Here is a 19,676-nt window from a genome sequence, read left to right on the forward strand (position 1 = left end):
CTAATAACTTGATTATTATTATTTTACGATTATGTTAAAAATCATAAATATTTATTCGATAATATAAATTTAAATTTTGAATCCGCCCTGCGACTAATTATAATCATAGTGCATAGGTGATTAGTGAAGGGTGGATAAATATTGAGAACAAGCCAAATCTCTATGCCTGTTAAACAGCAAACCATAAACATTATTAGAAAGGGAAAAATAAATTGGATTATGGAAAGATTTTATTAGCCTGTCATGTGTTAGTATAATTATTAATTATGATTGAAAAAAAGAAGAAGATGATGACAAATTTTAAATTAAAAGATTACATTATAAGTGTCTGATCGGATTGGTTAAGTTTGAAACCTACAACTATGTATGTTTCATCGTCTAGTAAGTGAGATAAAGATAATAATTTGGGAAAATTATATGAAATAACAAACTATTAATTCAAATTAAATGTTATAGTCATAGTTTATTTTAATTGTAATTCGCAGCAAACATCCCTTTTTTTGCCATCTGATTCAATATACAATTAGCTATTTTATACATTTCGGTATAAAATGCATGTGTGTTTGTATAAACCGAGAGAAAAGTGTATATACAAATACATATATTTTCATCATATATACTTATAATTATACAAATACAAATCTTATTATACAAATTACAATGTCTAAATGAATTTATACAAAACTAAACAATTTGTATAAAATTGGATGTTTGTAACGAATTATACAAATCAAAAACTACATAGCAAACATAAAATTTGTTATGGAGCGCAATTATGCAAACTATAGCTATACATACAAATATGATTTTTATGTTTGCTATATGTGAAAGTATTAATAATTTTCACTTTAACACAATACACCAAAAATGATCTTTAGCAATAATTAATTAACGATAATAACTTAATTGCCATTAAATATATTTTTTTAAGTGATAATTAACATTCTTCTGTAAATGTCTCTAAAGCCTATAACCACATTGAATTCACTGATAAATAACTAATGTCAATGGAAACTTTAACACTCTTTATTACTCCTTCCATTCCATATTAATTGAATTTTTGAGGCATTTTCCATTTTTCAAATTAACTTAATTGTTCATTTTTCAAGACTACTTTTAGAGTGTTTCTTCCTAATTTTATCATTCATTTGGATTTTCAATGTGATGACTTCAATAAATTTGACAATAATTAATAAGGGTAAAAATGGAAAACTATGTTCAATTTATGTCTTAATCTACTTTTTTTAAAGGGTGTGAAACACCTCAAAAATTCAATTAATATGGAATGGAGGGAGTAATATACATATTTATTGCCGTTAAAAAAATTATTTTGTTCTGATGATCCACTACACCAAAAACGATCATTGGCAACAATTAATTAACGACAATAACTTAATAGCCATTAAATATGCCCTTTTAGTAACATTTAACATTCTTTATAAATGTTCCTAAGCTCTATAGCAACATTCGATCCAATAACAATTAACTAATACCAATAAAGACTTTACCATTTACATATTTATTACCACTAAAAATTATTCCGCGATTCATATGATAGTTAAGCCGTGGAGTTAGGAATCCATTAAGGCGCAATCCACGCTTTCACAAAAAGAAAAACTCGTTAGTCTCCTAACTCAAATTCAGTCCTAACATATTTTTCAACCACTAGTCAAAAATATACAACAAAAAGTACATTATATAATTTTAAAAAAAAAAAAAAAACTCCAAACAGAAAAAAATAAACAAAAAAAATAAATTCGTGCTGTCACGACAATATTAGACAAAGAAATGCACGTTGTGTGTGGATGACTCCTCATTGGTCGGTTGGTTCTCTGTATTATTCAAAAAAAAAACTTTGTAATATAATTCCAATAATACATTACATACATTTGTGTTATTATTACTAACTTTCTCTCTTCTTTCTTCTATTCTTTCATATCCAAAATCTCCAATATTCATAAGCTCAAAGCTTATTTATTTCAAATTTGATATCGAGTTAACAAATGAGAACGTTGTGTCCCAATTTGGATAACGAAGATGGTCTGGAAACGGTACTTGAAGTACCGATTCCAGAAGAAATGTTTGTTAATTCATCACATAAGAATCATGTTAAGTCATGGCAAAATATGAAATCTTGGATTAAATCTCATAGTGGTAATCATCATCATCATCATCATGATAATTATTATTATAAATCAAGTGCTGTTTCAGTAATTGGTGGAAGAAATGCTGAGATTCAACTATTGCTTGGTGTTGTTGCTGCTCCATTGATTCCTCATCCTATTAAATGCAACAATCATTCTCTTAATAAGAAGATTAATGATCATCCTATTGTAAGTTCTTTTTACAATTCTCTCAACTTTCTTTGATACTGTATCTCTGTCTCAATTTATGTGACACTGGTCGGATTTTGAGAGTCAAATGATCAAAGAAAGACTTGTTTGAGTCTCGAAATACCAGAGGTGCCACGTATATTACTCAATAATCAAGAATATGTGTTAGTGTGATAGAGTTGATTTCTCATATGGTCACTCAATTAATAGTTATTATGTCAGAAAAGTCAGTTTCTTTGTTGAATAAAATTGAAAAAGATCAAGAAATTGTGACTTTCTGAGAAATAATAACTATTGGTTGAGGAACCATCCGAAAGATAAACAATATATCTACGAAACATTTTTTTTGTGTGTGTGTTCTAGGAAACTCCCTTTGTTTCAGTTCATGTGAGTTTAACTCGATAGATAATTTAAGTAAAAAAAGTGAAATTTTTGAGATGCTTGTGAACTCAAACATATCATAACATTTATAAGGATATATAGGTTTTACAGTAATCAAAGTTAAAAAAGGTGAAGTGTAAAGTTAATTATTTTTAAATATAAAAAGGATTAATAAGAAAATAGTTCACATACACTGAAACAGAAGAAAGATAAATAAGAAAATAGTGTTACATAAATTGAAACAGAAGAAACAGTAATATATTTTTGTGTGCCTTTAGATACAAGTTCTTGACTAGACAAGTAGATGAAACTTTGTTTTTAGTTATTTGTGTTTGGTGAGATTGCATATACTTGAACTAGTTTATTAGGTACTATTTGTGACCTCTTATCAACTCTAGGCTATTGTACTTAAACAAATGGAAATAAATTTACAATGAAATTTATGTATGGATTTGCTTATTGAGACAATGAAACCTAATTCGATCTTTATAGAGTTCTCGAGATACTTTATTTGTTCACTTAATCAATGGTTGATACATTTATACAGGAGGCTTCGATGGCAAAATATATAGTACAACAATATATAGCTGCCGCGGGAGGAGAACATGCTTTGAATTCAATCAATAGTATGTACGCGATGGGGAAGGTGAAGATGATGGCGTCTGAATTTATTGAAGGAGATGGTCTAGGATTGAACAATGGCAAAGTAATGAAGATCAAAACTGCGAAAAATGGGACAGGGGAAATGGGAGGATTTGTGTTGTGGCAAAAAAGACCTGATCTTTGGAGCATTGAGCTTGTAGTTTCAGGATGTAAAATCAGTGCTGGAAGTGATGGTAAGGTGTCTTGGAGACAAACTCCATGGCATCATTCTCACGCGTCTCGTGGCCCTGCTAGGCCTCTTCGTCGTTCCTTACAGGTACTTTTTTTCAATCTAGACAATAAGAATTGAACTCACACGTATCACAAACATATGGTCATGTCACACCTAATGTGGACCTAGGATGTCATTTTATCTTATCAATAAAATTGATTAGATAAGTGGTCCAATTGACAATTTGGTGAATATACACACATAGCCTTTGAAAGAAGTTGTTGCAAGAAGTCAACATTAATGTTATTTGGAGTCCTTCCTTTATTTTTATTTTTGTCAAAGTCTTACTTATCAAGAGGTCAGGTTGTGTGTCACATGACTCGAATAAACTTAAAATCTCATTCACAACTTGACCCTTTCAAGCAGAATTAGAGTCGGGATTTGAACCTTATGAGTTCTGGATTTTAGGACACAACCTCGAGTACTAGTAGTTAGGTTCAATTGACAATTTTGTGAATGTACACACTTCTTAGTCTTGTCACTTGTGTGTCACATGGCTCGAATAAACTCGAAATCTCATTCACAACTTGACCCCTTCAAGTTGTTCTATAGGGCAAGTTGATGCGAAAACTAACACGGATCCCAAAAAAAAAAAGTCAGCACCAGTAAAAATGACATTTACTCAACTATGAGCCACTAAATTGGAAAAACAAAGTAGTTGTTGAATGAATAATATGGTTCTCTATTTATGTGGATACTAGTTGTGAATTGGCCTAAACTGACACTTTCATTTACTTAATTATGTCATCAACATGTCACGTGTCTGTATCTGCTCTGATACCATGTTTTCAACAACGTCTGATTATGTTGATTGATCATGTTGACAGGGTCTTGATCCAAGGTCTACTGCTGATATGTTCTCCGATTCGATCTGCATAGGCGAAAAGCCAGTGCATGGTGAAGATTGCTTTGTACTAAAATTTGAAGCAGATCCCTCATCTCTAAAAGCAAGAAGTAGTAGCAATGTTGAAATTATGAGACATACTGTTTGGGGCTATTTTAGCCAAAGAACAGGACTATTAGTCCAACTTGAAGATTCACATCTTCTAAGACTAAAATCTCCAAAAGATGATGTCTTTTGGGAAACAACAATGGAGTCATTAATCCAAGAATATCGAACAATCGATGGTGTTAACATAGCACATGCTGGCAAGACATGTGTTTCCTTATTCAGATTCGGCGAAAACTCAGAAGGACATACAAGGACTAGGATGGAAGAAGTTTGGACAATTGAAGAAGTTGATTTTAACATAAAGGGACTATCTTTGGATTGTTTTTTACCACCTAGTGACTTGAAAAAAGATGATGATCAAGAAATTATTAGTGATGATGATGATATAAACAAGAATTCAAGGCTTGAATCCAAGAATATTATTCATCATGTTAATAATCCTAGATTTATAACTGCTATAAAAGGTGCAGCCAAAATTGTTGCTATTGATCAAGATTCAGAGGACTAGTATTGAGGCAGGGGAAGACTTGTAAATATGTCTATGTTGCTCTGACTCTTCAAAAATGTTCGACGTGTCATGTGTGCGTGTCTGATCCTCTAAAAGTACATTTTTGGAGAGTCTGATTAACATATAAGTAGATAAGTATTAATATTCTGTGATCATTTTTGTACATAGAGAATCATAGGATATGGTTTTTTTTTGTGTAAAGTGTTTTCATATATACATACACATCTAAGTAACTTTGGTTTGATAGTGAATTTACTAGGGTTGTATAATTGTATAATATACTTTGATAATATAAAGAATTTTTATGCTATCAATGTTATTTTACTTGATCGAGTAGGTTTTTCTTAATTAATTTCACTTATTATAGATCATTACATGTTATTATTACTCTTATGAAATCTTATGTGGACTATGGGTATATAAAAGCTGAACTGTATAGATCTACGACGTTGGTTACGAATTACAATTCATGTGAACCTAAGTAACTTTTGTTTAGACTCTACATATAAATAGAAATTCACTAAATATTCACATATATTTAACTGTGAATTCAATTATTATTATAATATTAACTTGAATCCGTTTATGATTATTTATATCTTGTAAAATGACTTTCATATCCCCTACACTTGTTTAAGTGGAAGGGTCTTCGATATTTCAAAGAGAAGTATTTAGTACGCTTTGGAGGATGTGATTTGTAGTTTAGATTCTTAATACGTTATAATGAAAAATGGTTATATTTGCTCCTTAATCATGTAAAATGAAATAGATTTGTCCTCCATTAATAGTTAGGTTAAATAAGCACTCATCTTTATAAGTCGGGATCAAATTTTCCCTTATTTTTAAATGATTTTAAACGAAGGGTAAAGTTTGAACTTTTCGCATAATTCATGGTCAATTTTAACTATTTCACATCGTTTAAAAGCAAATTTGATCATTCCCCCAATTTTTAGTTTTTCTTTTTTGGGTTTATCCTTTCTCTTTTTACCGCTATTGTTCAAGATTAGAACTATGTTAACAGATTGAAACAGCGAAATAATATTTAATAATATTATTTTAATGCATATGTATCTGCATAGAGATCTTTGTTAGAAAAAGTGATTTGGCGATAGAAATAATGGTGCAAACACAGAAAAGATATATTAAAAAAATCATAGCCACTTGGAGATTAATTTATTTTTATTAATAGTATCAAAGTTCGATTTCACTACCTACCTGCCTACCCCCTTTCCAATGAAAAAAAACAGAGATAATATTTCTTAACTCTATCAACTTGACAAATACTTTCATTTTAATTTATTTATTCTATTTTTCTTTATTTTATGTTACATGTTTAAGATTATAACATTAAAACATATTTTGATATATTCTATATATTTTTCTTTGAGAGAGAAGAATTGAAAACACGCCTTAAACTCAACATAAAATATTAGTTTTATCTCGAACTATTAACAACCTTTAAAATATTCATTTTTCTTTATTAACTGAACTTAAATACACCCTCAATTTTACAGCATAAGTGAAATACACTCCAAAATTCTCACAAAGTTAAGATGTGTCTTCAACACTTCTCTCGGCTTTTTATTAAGAGTTGCCATGCTTGTACAAGTGTTTGAAACCACTTGTTATGCCCAGTGGTGGAGCCAGAATTTTTAATAAGGGGGTTCAAAATCCGAAGGGGTAAAACATACGAACTAGTCGAAGGGGGTTCGACATTTATTATATACATCTAAAAAATAATTTTAACCATGTATATATAATAATATTTTTCGCCTATCAGGAGTGTATCTAAATTTAATTAATCAAATAAATGAGTGTCGTCAAAAGTGTCAATTATTTGGAAACGAAACTAATAATTAACTGCAAGAGTTTTTCAATACTTATCTTTGTATTTCATTACTTTTTTCCTATTTTGCTGAACTCTAGCTAGTCAACAAGTTCCAATTTTTTGTAAAACAAGATCACCATTATTGAAACTCTTAACATTAGCCTACCATGGATGAACAAGAATCACTTCCTCCTCATGTACTCATTTTCCCTTTACCATTACAAGGCCCTGTAAACTCAATGTTCAAACTTGCTGAACTCCTCTGTTTTTCAGGCTTACATATCACCATCCTTCTCACTGAAAACATTCACAATCGTCTCGTTCTTCACACTGATATAACTTCAAGATTTGATCAATGTCCTGGTTTTCAAATCAAGACGATATCGGATGGATTACCAGATGATCACCCTCGAGATGGAGGAAAGTTTATAGAGGTTTTTGACTCTTTGAGGACTAAAACAAAGACTCTGTTTAAAGATATGTTGACTTCTGATATGCTCTGTTTTGATCTTGATGGGAAAGAAAGACGACGAGTTAGTTGTATTATAGCTGATGGAGTTTGGGGATTTACTTGTGATGTTGCTGATGAGATTAGTGTACCTATTTTTTGTGTTCGGACTATTAGTCCGTGTTGTCTTTGGATCTTCTTTTGCCTTCCTAAACTCATTGAATCCGGAGAATATCCTTTCGAAGGTTAGTATATGATTGTTTGAACTTATTGAGCTTGAATAATGTAAATTTGTTATGAGTATAGTTAGTGTTGGGGTTGGGTTGGTTGATCGTCTTGAAAACGATTATTGTTATCTTATCCTGTCTGGTTTGTATCTAATCACGCTCTTGTTTGTGACTTTAAGTACTTTAGGGATGATGTTTGTAGTCGTATTAGTGCTTTGATGGGGAAATTTGTTAAGATTCGCTCATGATTCATGATATCATTGTTGTAGCTTAGGATTTGTGTAATTGCTAGAATTTTATGTCCGTTTATGTAAAGTTATTGATATTGAACTCATTTAGTATTGAGATTTTAGATTCAAAATTTAGTATTTGTTGAAATTTTAGTGATTTTTTTGAATGGATGGCCTTTTTGTTACTATGGCTCTTGGTCTCTTTTCGCCTTCTCTCACCGTTAATAGGTATGGTTGGTAACGAAGAAGGCCTAACTCGGTTGAAGTGTAATGATCTGTATGTTAAGATCCACTCATGATTCATGATATCATTCTTTTGCGTGTTGTAGCTTAGGATTTGTGTAATTGCCAGAATTTTATGCTCGTTTATGTAAAGTTATTGATACTGAACTCATTTAGTATTGAGATTTTAGATTCAAAATTTAGTATTTGTTGAAATTTTAGTGATTTTTTGAATGGATGGCCTTTTTGTTACTATGGCTCTTGGTCTCTTTTCGCCTTCTCACACCGTTAATAGGTATGGTTGGTAACGAAGAAGGCCTAACTCGATTGAAGTGTAATGATCTGTATGTTAAGATCCACTCATGATTTATGACAAATTTGTTTGTAGTCGTATTAGTGTTTTGATGGGAAATTTGTTAAGATCCACTTATAATTCATGTTATCATTCTTTTGCTTGTTGTAGCTTAGGATTTGTGTTATTGCTAGAACTTTATGTCCGTCTATGTAATGTTATTTGATATTGAACTTATTTACTATTGAAATTTAGTATTTGTTGAAATTTTAGTGATTTCTTAAATGGAATGGCAAATTTGTTACTATGGCTCTTGGTCTCTTTTCGCCTTCTCACACCGTTAATAGGTATGGTTGGTAACGAAGAAGGCCTAACTCGATTGAAGTGTAATGATCTGTATGTTAAGATCCACTCATGATTTATGACAAATTTGTTTGTAGTCGTATTAGTGTTTTGATGGGAAATTTGTTAAGATCCACTTATAATTCATGTTATCATTCTTTTGCTTGTTGTAGCTTAGGATTTGTGTTATTGCTAGAACTTTATGTCCGTCTATGTAATGTTATATTTGATATTGAACTTATTTACTATTGAAATTTAGTATTTGTTGAAATTTTAGTGATTTCTTAAATGGATAGTCTTTTTGTTACTATGGCTCTTGGTCTGTTTACGCCTTCTCACACCGTTATCAGGTATGGTTGGCAATGAAGAAGGCCTAACTCGGTTGAAGCGTAACGATCTATTATGCCACGTAATAGATTTCATTCTTCTACTCTTTTTCGAAAGTTGATTGGCATAAATATATTTGCATTATCAGTTGAGTACATGTTATGTTAATCTTGAAATTTATTCTACTTTTGAGATTTTAAGCTAGAATTACTAGACGCTAGTGCATATAGCATTCCACGTTCACACATGATTTGAAGAAAGGTCACACCCCAATGTGACGTAACATAGTTAGCAACATTTCGCCTATCCTAATTCAAGTATCAATAACTGATTCCACGGCTCGACTCTGTGACCTATAGATCATAACTTATGATTTCTCCAAGTTTACACAATCTTCTAATTCTTCAATTTCAATATCTACAGATGATAACTTGGATGAACCACTTAAAAGTGTTCCGGGAACTGAAACATTTCTCCGGCGACGTGATCTACCGAGCTTTTGCCGCTCCGGCGACTTAACAGATTCATATATCCAGCTCCTCAAAACAGAGGGTCAAGAAAATTCACGAGCTCATGGCTTAATACTCAACACATTCGAAGAATTAGATGAACCCATACTCAATCAATTGCGAACAATTTGCCCAAATCTCTATCCAATTGGACCGCTCCACGCGCATTTAAAGAAGAAACAAACTACATTGCGACCATCATCAAACAGTTTGTGGGCAGAAGACAGAACTTGCATCGATTGGCTAAACGATCAGCTACCCAATTCAGTAATTTACGTTAGTTTTGGGAGTATCGCGACAATGACGAATGATCAATTGATCGAATTTTGGTACGGATTGGTTAACAGTGGGCAGAAATTTTTGTGGGTAATCCGACCGGATTCCATCGCCGGAGAAGAATGGAGATCAAAGATTCCGGTGGATTTAGCGACGGGGACGAAAGAAAGGGGATATATAGTGGAGTGGGCTCCACAAGAAGAAGTATTGGCCCATCCCGCGGTAGGTGGGTTTTGGACTCATTGTGGATGGAATTCGATTCTCGAGAGTGTTTATGAGGGGAAGCCCATGATTTGTTGGCCTTATTTTTTTGACCAACAAGTGAATAGTAGATTTGTTGAAAAAGTTTGGGGAATTGGGCTTGACATGAAGGATACATGTGATAGAGAAATTGTTGAGAAAATGGTGAAGGATTTGATGGTATTGAGAAAAGAAGAGTTTTTGGGAAGAGCAAATCATATGTCTAAATTAGCTAAGAATTGTTTGATGGAAGGTGGATCATCTTACTCTAATTTCGATCGTCTCGTGAAGGATATTAAATCTTTAAGTGATAAGGTTTAAGCGTCGTTGAAATGACAGTTCGTTTCTTTTTCAAGGAGATAAAAGTTGTGCAACCCTTTAAGACATATAGAAGTTTCAATCGTTGTTAGAATCACAAGGAGATTTATTATGTTATGTACCTGACTTTCTCATCGAGTGTTGTTTTAGATCTTCTTATTCAAGAAGACACTTTAATCTTGCTTTTGAAATTGTACCTTTTGTTTTTATTTCCGTTGGGTTATACAAACATAGTGTGTGTTCTAGAAACAACAAATAAAATGATACTTGTATTATATTATCTATATTTATTGAAAGTCATCTAAATATTGAGAAATGAATTAAAAATGATTAGTTAATAATAAAGGTAAGCTAGGTATAAAATAGTGATTTAACTCTTAGATTTATAAAATTAGACAAATAAATATGGATATTTATTTTGTTTAGTGGATGGAGGAATTAATCCATATGCTTGTATGCAGAGGAGGAGTGACTACTTTAAGTGTTCATAACTGATTCTAAACTTAATATTTATATATAATTAATTAACACAAAAAATACTGACTACTATATGAGCTTCTAATTCTGCCCCTAATTGATGGTTTACTATATAATGTAGGTGTTGGCCGCTGACTGCTAAATAAAAGTGCAAGACTATAGAATATGGTAATTGCTAGTAATATACAAATTATTTTATTTATACTATAGAAGACAGAAAAATGTGACAAATAGTAAATCATAGAAGTTTGAAAACAAACAAGTCGTTGTAGTATAGTGGTAAGTATTCCCGCCTGTCACGCGGGTGACCCGGGTTCGATCCCCGGCAACGGCGTAATTATAATTTTTAAAGATATGTCATTTTTTTTGGAAGGGACTAGAATAAATATGAATTTTTAAAATAATAACTATAGTTAAATCACTTTTCAATTTTGGATCGGACTAGAATAAATATGACTTTTTAAAATAATAACTATAGTTAAATCACTTTTCAATTTTGGATCGGACTAGAATAAATATGACTTTTTAAAATAATAACTATAGTTAAATCACTTTTCAATTTTGGATCGGACTAGAATAAATATGACTTTTTAAAATAATAACTATAGTTAAATCACTTTTCAATTTTGGATCGGACTAGAATAAATATGACTTTTTAAAATAATAACTATAGTTAAATCACTTTTCAATTTTGGAACAGACTAGAATAAATATGACTTTTTAAAATAATAGCTATAGTTAAATCACTTTTCAATTTTGGATCGGACTAGAATAAATATGACTTTTTAAAATAATAACTATAGTTAAATCACTTTTCAATTTTGGATCGGACTAGAATAAATATGACTTTTTAAAATAATAACTATAGTTAAATCACTTTTCAATTTTGGATCGGACTAGAATAAATATGACTTTTTAAAATAATAACTATAGTTAAATCACTTTTCAATTTTGGATCGGACTAGAATAAATATGACTTTTTAAAATAATAACTATAGTTAAATCACTTTTCAATTTTGGATCGGACTAGAATAAATATGACTTTTTAAAATAATAGCTATAGTTAAATCACTTTTCAAACATTTTTGTTCGTGCTAGGGCTTTCAGATTGAATGTCACAATTCTTATTTATATTTTACTTTTTATAAGTACCGTTGGGAAATCTGTATGGTATGCTTGTATACCAATAAGTTATTATGAAGAACCTGAGATCTTTGGCCAAATTTTTTTAGATGCAACGACGTAACTATTATATGCCTACGATACGTGAATATGATGGAATACGATTGTAATGACTTTTCGTTGGTATGCAGTTGGATATCATCTCAAAAATCAAACTTCTTAGAATTATTTACAAAATAATAACCATTATATTCTCCACACATATATATTCCCATATAGAGAAGGGATATTAATTAATTACAACAAGGTGTCTACTAATAAAGTGTTAAAATTAGTGGGACAAACCCATTTACAAAATTGGCTTAAGGTCCTGCCAATTACCATAAAGACAAACCAACAAAATAAAACAAAAAAAAGTTAACTAATTAAGTGTTGAAATGGGCCTTGACTAAAAAGATAATCGGTGCATGCACTAAACTTCTGCTATGCGCTGAGTTCGAAAAAAGGTTGAACCACTTTGCATAGGGAAAAAAGCAAGGCCTCAATAGTATAATGATCCTGTGGGACAAAAAAATAAATATATAGTTGAGTTTTTTTATGACATTGCTAAAAGAAATAATTAATCATAGAAATAATTATTCTTTTCTACAAAATTTAATTTCCATACCTTGCCACCAATTTCCTCTTGAAGCACAATTTGAATTGTTTCCATTTTGATCATCATCTTCTTCTACATTTTTCTTGAACTGATCAAGTCATGAACATAAAAGAAACTATTTAGAAATTGAAAAACAAACAACTACTACACGACAGATTCAAAATTTTCACTGAAGAAGTTCGAAAAAAAAAACATAGTGCTACTACATTAAAAATAATCTTTAGCGGTAATTAATTAACAGTTGCGTTAAATATGTATTTTTAGCCAAAGAACAGGACTATTAGTCCAACTTGAAGATTCACATCTTCTAAGACTAAAATCTCCAAAAGATGATGTCTTTTGGGAAACAACAATCGAGTACTAGTAGTTAGGTTCAATTGACAATTTTGTGAATGTACACACTTCTTAGTCTTGTCACTTGTGTGTCACATGGCTCGAATAAACTCGAAATCTCATTCACAACTTGACCCCTTCAAGTTGTTCTATAGGGCAAGTTGATGCGAAAACTAGCACGGATCCCAAAAAAAAAGTCAGCACCAGTGAAAATGACATATTTACTCAACTATGAGCCACTAAATTGGGAAAACAAAATAGATGTTGAATGAATAGTATGGTTCTCTGTTTATGTGGATACTAGTTGTGAATTGGCCTAAAATGACACTTTTATTTACTTAATTATGTCATCAACATGTCATGTGTCTGTATCTGCTCTGATACCATGTGTTCAACAACGTCTGATTATGTCGATTGATCATGTTGACAGGGTCTTGATCCAAGGTCTACTGCTGATATGTTCTCCGATTCGATCTGCATAGGTGAAAAGCCAGTGCATGGTGAAGATTGCTTTGTACTAAAATTTGAAGCAGAGCCCTCATCTCTAAAAGCAAGAAGTAGTAGCAATGTTGAAATTATGAGACATACTGTTTGGGGCTATTTTAGCCAAAGAACAGGACTATTAGTCCAACTTGAAGATTCACATCTTCTAAGACTAAAATCTCCAAAAGATGATGTCTTTTGGGAAACAACAATGGAGTCATTAATCCAAGAATATCGAACAATCGATGGTGTTAACATAGCACATGCTGGCAAGACATGTGTTTCCTTATTCAGATTCGGCGAAAACTCAGAAGGACATACAAGGACTAGGATGGAAGAAGTTTGGACAATTGAAGAAGTTGATTTTAACATAAAGGGACTATCTTTGGATTGTTTTTTACCACCAAGTGACATGAAAAAAGATGATGATCAAGAAATTATTAGTGATGATGATGATATAAACAAGAATTCAAGGCTTGAATCCAAGAATATTACTCATCATGTTAATAATCCTAGATTTATAACTGCTATAAAAGGTGCAGCCAAAATTGTTGCTATTGATCAAGATTCAGAGGACTAGTATTGAGGCAGGGGAAGACTTGTAAATATGTCTATGTTGCTCTGACTCTTCAAAAATGTTCGACGTGTCATGTGTGCGTGTCTGATCCTCTAAAAGTACATTTTTGGAGAGTCTGATTAACATATAAGTAGATAAGTAATAATATTCTGTGATCATTTTTGTACATAGAGAATCATAGGATATGGTTTTTTTTTTGTTTGTGTAAAGTGTTTTCATATATACATACACATCTAAGTAACTTTGGTTTGATAGTGAATTTACTAGGGTTGTATAATTGTATAATATACTTTGATAATATAAAGAATTTTTATGCTATCAATGTTATTTTACTTGATCGAGTAGGTTTTTCTTAATTAATTTCACTTATTATAGATCATTACATGTTATTATTACTCTTATGAAATCTTATGTGGACTATGGGTATATAAAAGCTGAACTGTATAGATCTACGACGTTGGTTACGAATTACAATTCATGTGAACCTAAGTAACTTTTGTTTAGACTCTACATATAAATAGAAATTCACTAAATATTCACATATATTTAACTGTGAATTCAATTATTATTATAATATTAACTTGAATCCGTTTATGATTATTTATATCTTGTAAAATGACTTTCATATCCCCTACACTTGTTTAAGTGGAAGGGTCTTCGATATTTCAAAGAGAAGTATTTAGTACGCTTTGGAGGATGTGATTTGTAGTTTAGATTCTTAATACGTTATAATGAAAAATGGTTATATTTGCTCCTTAATCATGTAAAATGAAATAGATTTGTCCTCCATTAATAGTTAGGTTAAATAAGCACTCATCTTTATAAGTCGGGATCAAATTTTCCCTTATTTTAAAATGATTTTAAACAAAGGGTAAAGTTTGAACTTTTCACATAATTCATGGTCAATTTTAACTATTTCACATCGTTTAAAAGCAAATTTGATCATTCCCCCCAATTTTTAGTTTTTCTTTTTTTGGGTTTATCCTTTCTCTTTTTACCGCTATTGTTCAAGATTGACTATGTTAACAGATTGAAACAGCGAAATAATATTATTTGAATGCATATGTATCTGCATAGAGATCTTTGTTAGAAAAAGTGATTTGGCGATAGAAATAATGGTGCAAACACAGAAAAGATATATTAAAAAAATCATAGCCACTTGGAGATTAATTTATTTTTATTAATAGTATCAAAGTTCGATTTCACTACCTACCTGCCTACCCCCTTTCCAATGAAAAAAAACAGAGATAATATTTCTTAACTCTATCAACTTGACAAATACTTTCATTTTAATTTATTTATTCTATTTTTCTTTATTTTATGTTACATGTTTAAGATTATAACATTAAAACATATTTTGATATATTCTATATATTTTTCTTTGAGAGAGAAGAATTGAAAACACGCCTTAAACTCAGCATAAATTATTAGTTTTATCTCGAACTATTAACAGCCTTAAAAATATTCATTTTTCTTGACTAACTGAACTTAAATACACCCCCAATTTTACAACATAAGTGAAATACACTCCAAAATTCTCACAAAGTTAAGACGTGTCTTCAACACTTCTCTCGGCTTTTTATTAAGAGTCGTCATGCTTCTACAAGTGTTTGAAACCACTTGTTATGTCGAGTGGCGGAGCCAGAATTTTCAATAAGGGGGTTCAAAATCCGAAGGGGTAAAACATATGAACTAGTCGAAGGGGGTTCGACATTTATTATATACATCTAAAAAATAATTTTAACCATGTATATATAATAATATTTTTCGCCTATCAGGAGTGTATCTAAATTTAATTAATCAAATAAATGAGTGTCGTCAAAAGTGTCAATTATTTGGAAACGAAACTAATAATTAACTGCAAGAGTTTTTCAATACTTATCTTTGTATTTCATTACTTTTTTCCTATTTTGCTGAACTCTAGCTAGTCAACAAGTTCCAATTTTTTGTAAAACAAGATCACCATTATTGAAACTCTTAACATTAGCCTACCATGGATGAACAAGAATCACTTCCTCCTCATGTACTCATTTTCCCTTTACCATTACAAGGCCCTGTAAACTCAATGTTCAAACTTGCTGAACTCCTCTGTTTTTCAGGCTTACATATCACCATCCTTCTCACTGAAAACATTCACAATCGTCTCGTTCTTCACACTGATATAACTTCAAGATTTGATCAATGTCCTGGTTTTCAAATCAAGACGATATCGGATGGATTACCAGATGATCACCCTCGAGATGGAGGAAAGTTTATGGAGGTTTTTGAGTCTTTGAGGACTAAAACAAAGACTCTGTTTAAAGATATGTTGACTTCTGATTTGCTCTGTTTTGATCTTGATGGGAAAGAAAGACGACGAGTTAGTTGTATTATAGCTGATGGAATTTTGGGATTTACTTGTGATGTTGCTGATGAGATTAGTGTACCTATTTTTTGTGTTCGAACTATTAGTCCGTGTTGTCTTTGGATCTTCTTTTGCCTTCCTAAACTCATTGAATCCGGAGAATATCCTTTCAAAGGTTAGTATATGATTGTTTGAACTTGAATAATGCAAATTTGTTAGTGTTGGGATTGGGTTGGTTGATCGTCTTGAAAACGATTATTGTTATCTTATGTGTCAGGTTTGTATGTAACCACGCTCTTGTTTGTTACTTTAAGTACTTTAGGGATGATGTTTGTAGTCGTATTAGTGCTTTGATGGGGAAATTTGTTAAGATTCGCTCATGATTCATGATATCATTGTTGTAGCTTAGGATTTGTGTAATTGCTAGAATTTTATGTTCGTTTATGTAAAGTTATTGATATTGAACTCATTTAGTATTGAGATTTTAGATTTAAAATTTAGTATTTGTTGAAATTTTAGTGATTTTTTTGAATGGATGGCAAATTTGTTACTATGGCTCTTGGTCTCTTTTCGCCTTCTCATACCGTTATTAGGTATGGTTGGTAACGAAGAAGGCCTAACTCGGTTGAAGTGTAATGATCTGTATGTTAAGATCCACTCATGATTCATGACAAATTTGTTTGCAGTCATATTATTGTTTTGATGGGAAATTTGTTAAGATCCACTTATAATTCAAGATATCATTCTTTTGAGTGTTGTAGCTTAAGATTTGTGTTATTGCTAGAATTTTATGTCCGTCTATGTAACGTTATTTGATAATGAACTTATTTACTATTGAAATTTTAGTGAGTTCTAGAATGGATAGCCTTTTTGTTACTAGGGCTCTTAGTCTCTTTTCACCTTCTCACACCGTTATCAGGTATGGTTGGTAACGAGGAAGGCCTAACTCGGTTGAAGTGTAATGATCTGTATGTTAAGATTCACTCATGATTCATGATATCATTCTTTTGCGTGTTGTAGCTTAGGATTTGTGTAATTGCTAGAATTTTATGTTTGTCTATGTAAAGTTATTGATATTGAACTCTTTAAGTATTGAGCTTTTAGATTCAAAATTTAGTATTTGATGAAATTTTAGTGATTTTTTTGACTGGATGGCCTTTTTGTTACTGTGGCTCTTGGTCTCTTTTCGCCTTCTCATACGTTTATTAGGTATGGTTGGTAATGAAGAAGGACTAACTCGATTGAAGTATAATGATCTGTATGTTAAGATCCATTCATGATTCATGACAAATTTGTTTGTAGTCGTATTAGTGTTTTGATAGGAAATTTGTTAAGATCCACTTATAATTCATGATATCATTCTTTCGCTTGTTGTAGCTTAGGATTTGTGTTATTGCTAGAACTTTATGTCCGTCTATGTAATGTTATATTTGATATTGAACTTATTTACTATTGAAATCTAGTATTTGTTGAAATTTTAGTGATTTCTTAAATGGATAGTCTTTTTGTTACTATGGCTCTTGGTCTGTTTACGCCTTCTCACACCGTTATCAGGTATGGTTGGCAATGAAGAAGGCCTAACTCGGTTGAAGCGTAACGATCTATTATGCCACGTAATAGATTTCATTCTTCTACTCTTTTTCGAAAGTTGATTGGCATAAATATATTTGCATTATCAGTTGAGTACATGTTATGTTAATCTTGAAATTTATTCTACTTTTGAGATTTTAAGCTAGAATTACTAGACGCTAGTGCATATAGCATTCCACGTTCACACATGATTTGAAGAAAGGTCACACCCCAATGTGACGTAACATAGTTAGCAACATTTCGCCTATCCTAATTCAAGTATCAATAACTGATTCCACGGCTCGACTCTGTGACCTATAGATCATAACTTATGATTTCACCAAGTTTACACAATCTTCTAATTCTTCAATTTCAAATATCTACAGATGATAACTTGGATGAACCACTTAAAAGTGTTCCGGGAACTGAAACATTTCTCCGGCGACGTGATCTACCGAGCTTTTGCCGCTCCGGCGACTTAACAGATTCATATATCCAGCTCCTCAAAACAGAGGGTCAAGAAAATTCACGAGCTCATGGCTTAATACTCAACACATTCGAAGAATTAGATGAACCCATACTCAATCAATTGCGAACAATTTGCCCAAATCTCTATCCAATTGGACCGCTCCACGCGCATTTAAAGAAGAAACAAACTACATTGCAACCATCATCAAACAGTTTGTGGGCAGAAGACAGAACTTGTATCGATTGGCTAAACGATCAGCTACCGAATTCAGTAATTTACGTTAGTTTTGGGAGTATCGCGACAATGACGAACGATCAATTGATCGAATTTTGGTACGGATTGGTTAACAGTGGGCAGAAATTTTTGTGGGTAATCCGACCGGATTCCATCGCCGGAGAAGAATGGAGATCAAAGATTCCGGTGGATTTAGCGACGGGGACGAAAGAAAGGGGATATATAGTGGAGTGGGCTCCACAAGAAGAAGTATTGGCCCATCCCGCGGTAGGCGGGTTTTGGACTCATTGTGGATGGAATTCGATTCTCGAGAGTGTTTACGAGGGGAAGCCCATGATTTGTTGGCCTTATTTTTATGACCAACAAGTGAATAGTAGATTTGTTGAAAAAGTTTGGGGAATTGGGCTTGACATGAAGGATACATGTGATAGAGAAATTGTTGAGAAAATGGTGAAGGATTTGATGGTATTGAGAAAAGAAGAGTTTCTGGAAAGAGCAAATCATATGTCTAAATTAGCTAAGAATTGTTTGATGGAAGGTGGATCATCTTATTCTAATTTCGATCGTCTCGTGAAGGATATTAAATCTTTAAGTGATAAGGTTTAAGCGTCGTTGAAATGACAGTTCGTTTCTTTTTCAAGGAGATAAAAGTTGTGCAACCCTTTAAGACATATAGAAGTTTCAATCGTTGTTAGAATCACAAGGAGATTTATTATGTTATGTACCTGACTTTCTCATCGAGTGTTGTTTTAGATCTTCTTATTCAAGAAGACACTTTAATCTTGCTTTTGAAATTGGACCTTTTGTTTTTATTTCCGTTGGGTTATACACACATAGTGTGTGTTCTAGAAACAACATATAAAATGATATTTGTATTATATTATCTATATTTATTGAAAGTCATCTAAATATTGAGAAATGAATTAAAAATGATTAGTTAATAATAAAGGTAAGCTAGGTATAAAATAGTGATTTGACTCTTAGATTTATAAAATTAGACAAATAAATATGTATATTTATTTTGTATAGTTGATGGAAGAATTAATCCATATGCTTGTATGCAGAGGCGGAGTGACTACTTTAAGTGTTCATAACTGATTCTA

The 19,676-nt window shown here is 31.7% G+C and overlaps 4 protein-coding genes, 1 long non-coding RNA gene and 1 other non-coding gene across 6 annotated transcripts; 5 read left to right on the forward strand and 1 right to left on the reverse strand.

Moving 5' to 3' along the window:
• Positions 1 to 1,880: 1,880 nt before the first annotated feature.
• LOC102591372 (uncharacterized) lies at positions 1,881 to 5,331 on the forward strand. Its single transcript, XM_006355616.2, has 3 exons — positions 1,881 to 2,333; positions 3,262 to 3,633; positions 4,416 to 5,331. The coding sequence occupies exons 1-3, from the start codon at positions 2,004 to 2,006 to the stop codon at positions 5,046 to 5,048; spliced, it is 1,335 nt and encodes a 444-aa protein (XP_006355678.1). The 5' UTR covers positions 1,881 to 2,003; the 3' UTR covers positions 5,049 to 5,331.
• Positions 5,332 to 6,925: 1,594 nt separating this feature from the next.
• On the forward strand, positions 6,926 to 10,582 carry LOC102592037 (7-deoxyloganetic acid glucosyltransferase-like). The gene is made up of 2 exons (XM_006355618.2): positions 6,926 to 7,569; positions 9,388 to 10,582. Exons 1-2 carry the CDS (start codon positions 7,044 to 7,046, stop codon positions 10,308 to 10,310), a joined length of 1,449 nt encoding a protein of 482 aa, XP_006355680.1. The 5' UTR covers positions 6,926 to 7,043; the 3' UTR covers positions 10,311 to 10,582.
• Positions 10,583 to 11,046: 464 nt separating this feature from the next.
• Positions 11,047 to 11,118, forward strand: TRNAD-GUC (transfer RNA aspartic acid (anticodon GUC)). Its single transcript has one exon. It is a non-coding gene; the product is annotated as a tRNA-Asp (tRNA).
• Positions 11,119 to 12,199: 1,081 nt separating this feature from the next.
• On the reverse strand, positions 12,200 to 12,740 carry LOC107062155 (uncharacterized). The gene is made up of 2 exons (XR_001474459.1): positions 12,574 to 12,740; positions 12,200 to 12,464 (listed from the first exon to the last, which is right to left on the reverse strand). It is a non-coding gene; the product is annotated as an uncharacterized lncRNA (long non-coding RNA).
• A 253-nt stretch (positions 12,741 to 12,993) lies between these two features.
• On the forward strand, positions 12,994 to 13,960 carry LOC107062158 (uncharacterized). Its single transcript, XM_015312495.1, has 2 exons — positions 12,994 to 13,053; positions 13,328 to 13,960. Exons 1-2 carry the CDS (start codon positions 12,994 to 12,996, stop codon positions 13,958 to 13,960), a joined length of 693 nt encoding a protein of 230 aa, XP_015167981.1.
• A 1,874-nt stretch (positions 13,961 to 15,834) lies between these two features.
• On the forward strand, positions 15,835 to 19,385 carry LOC102591695 (7-deoxyloganetic acid glucosyltransferase-like). Its single transcript, XM_006355617.2, has 2 exons — positions 15,835 to 16,476; positions 18,257 to 19,385. The coding sequence occupies exons 1-2, from the start codon at positions 15,951 to 15,953 to the stop codon at positions 19,177 to 19,179; spliced, it is 1,449 nt and encodes a 482-aa protein (XP_006355679.1). The 5' UTR covers positions 15,835 to 15,950; the 3' UTR covers positions 19,180 to 19,385.
• The last annotated feature ends 291 nt before the right edge of the window (positions 19,386 to 19,676 follow it).

Source organism: Solanum tuberosum, unplaced genomic scaffold (assembly GCF_000226075.1).
Source record: "Solanum tuberosum cultivar DM 1-3 516 R44 unplaced genomic scaffold, SolTub_3.0 scf00202, whole genome shotgun sequence".
Taxonomy (NCBI): domain Eukaryota; kingdom Viridiplantae; phylum Streptophyta; class Magnoliopsida; order Solanales; family Solanaceae; genus Solanum; species Solanum tuberosum.

Excerpts from the sequence above, each read along its gene's own strand:
- LOC102591372 (XM_006355616.2), top strand. The coding sequence starts at position 2,004 with ATGAGAACGTTGTGTCCCAATTTGGATAACGAAGATGGTCTGGAAACG. Across the intron at positions 2,334-3,261 it reads AGATTAATGATCATCCTATT|GAGGCTTCGATGGCAAAATA; the intron begins GTAAGTTCTTTT and ends ACATTTATACAG. Across the intron at positions 3,634-4,415 it reads CTCTTCGTCGTTCCTTACAG|GGTCTTGATCCAAGGTCTAC; the intron begins GTACTTTTTTTC and ends TCATGTTGACAG.
- LOC102592037 (XM_006355618.2), top strand. The coding sequence starts at position 7,044 with ATGGATGAACAAGAATCACTTCCTCCTCATGTACTCATTTTCCCTTTA. Across the intron at positions 7,570-9,387 it reads CGGAGAATATCCTTTCGAAG|ATGATAACTTGGATGAACCA; the intron begins GTTAGTATATGA and ends CAATATCTACAG.
- LOC107062158 (XM_015312495.1), top strand. The coding sequence starts at position 12,994 with ATGGCTCGAATAAACTCGAAATCTCATTCACAACTTGACCCCTTCAAG. Across the intron at positions 13,054-13,327 it reads CCTTCAAGTTGTTCTATAGG|GGTCTTGATCCAAGGTCTAC; the intron begins GCAAGTTGATGC and ends TCATGTTGACAG.
- LOC102591695 (XM_006355617.2), top strand. The coding sequence starts at position 15,951 with ATGGATGAACAAGAATCACTTCCTCCTCATGTACTCATTTTCCCTTTA. Across the intron at positions 16,477-18,256 it reads CGGAGAATATCCTTTCAAAG|ATGATAACTTGGATGAACCA; the intron begins GTTAGTATATGA and ends AAATATCTACAG.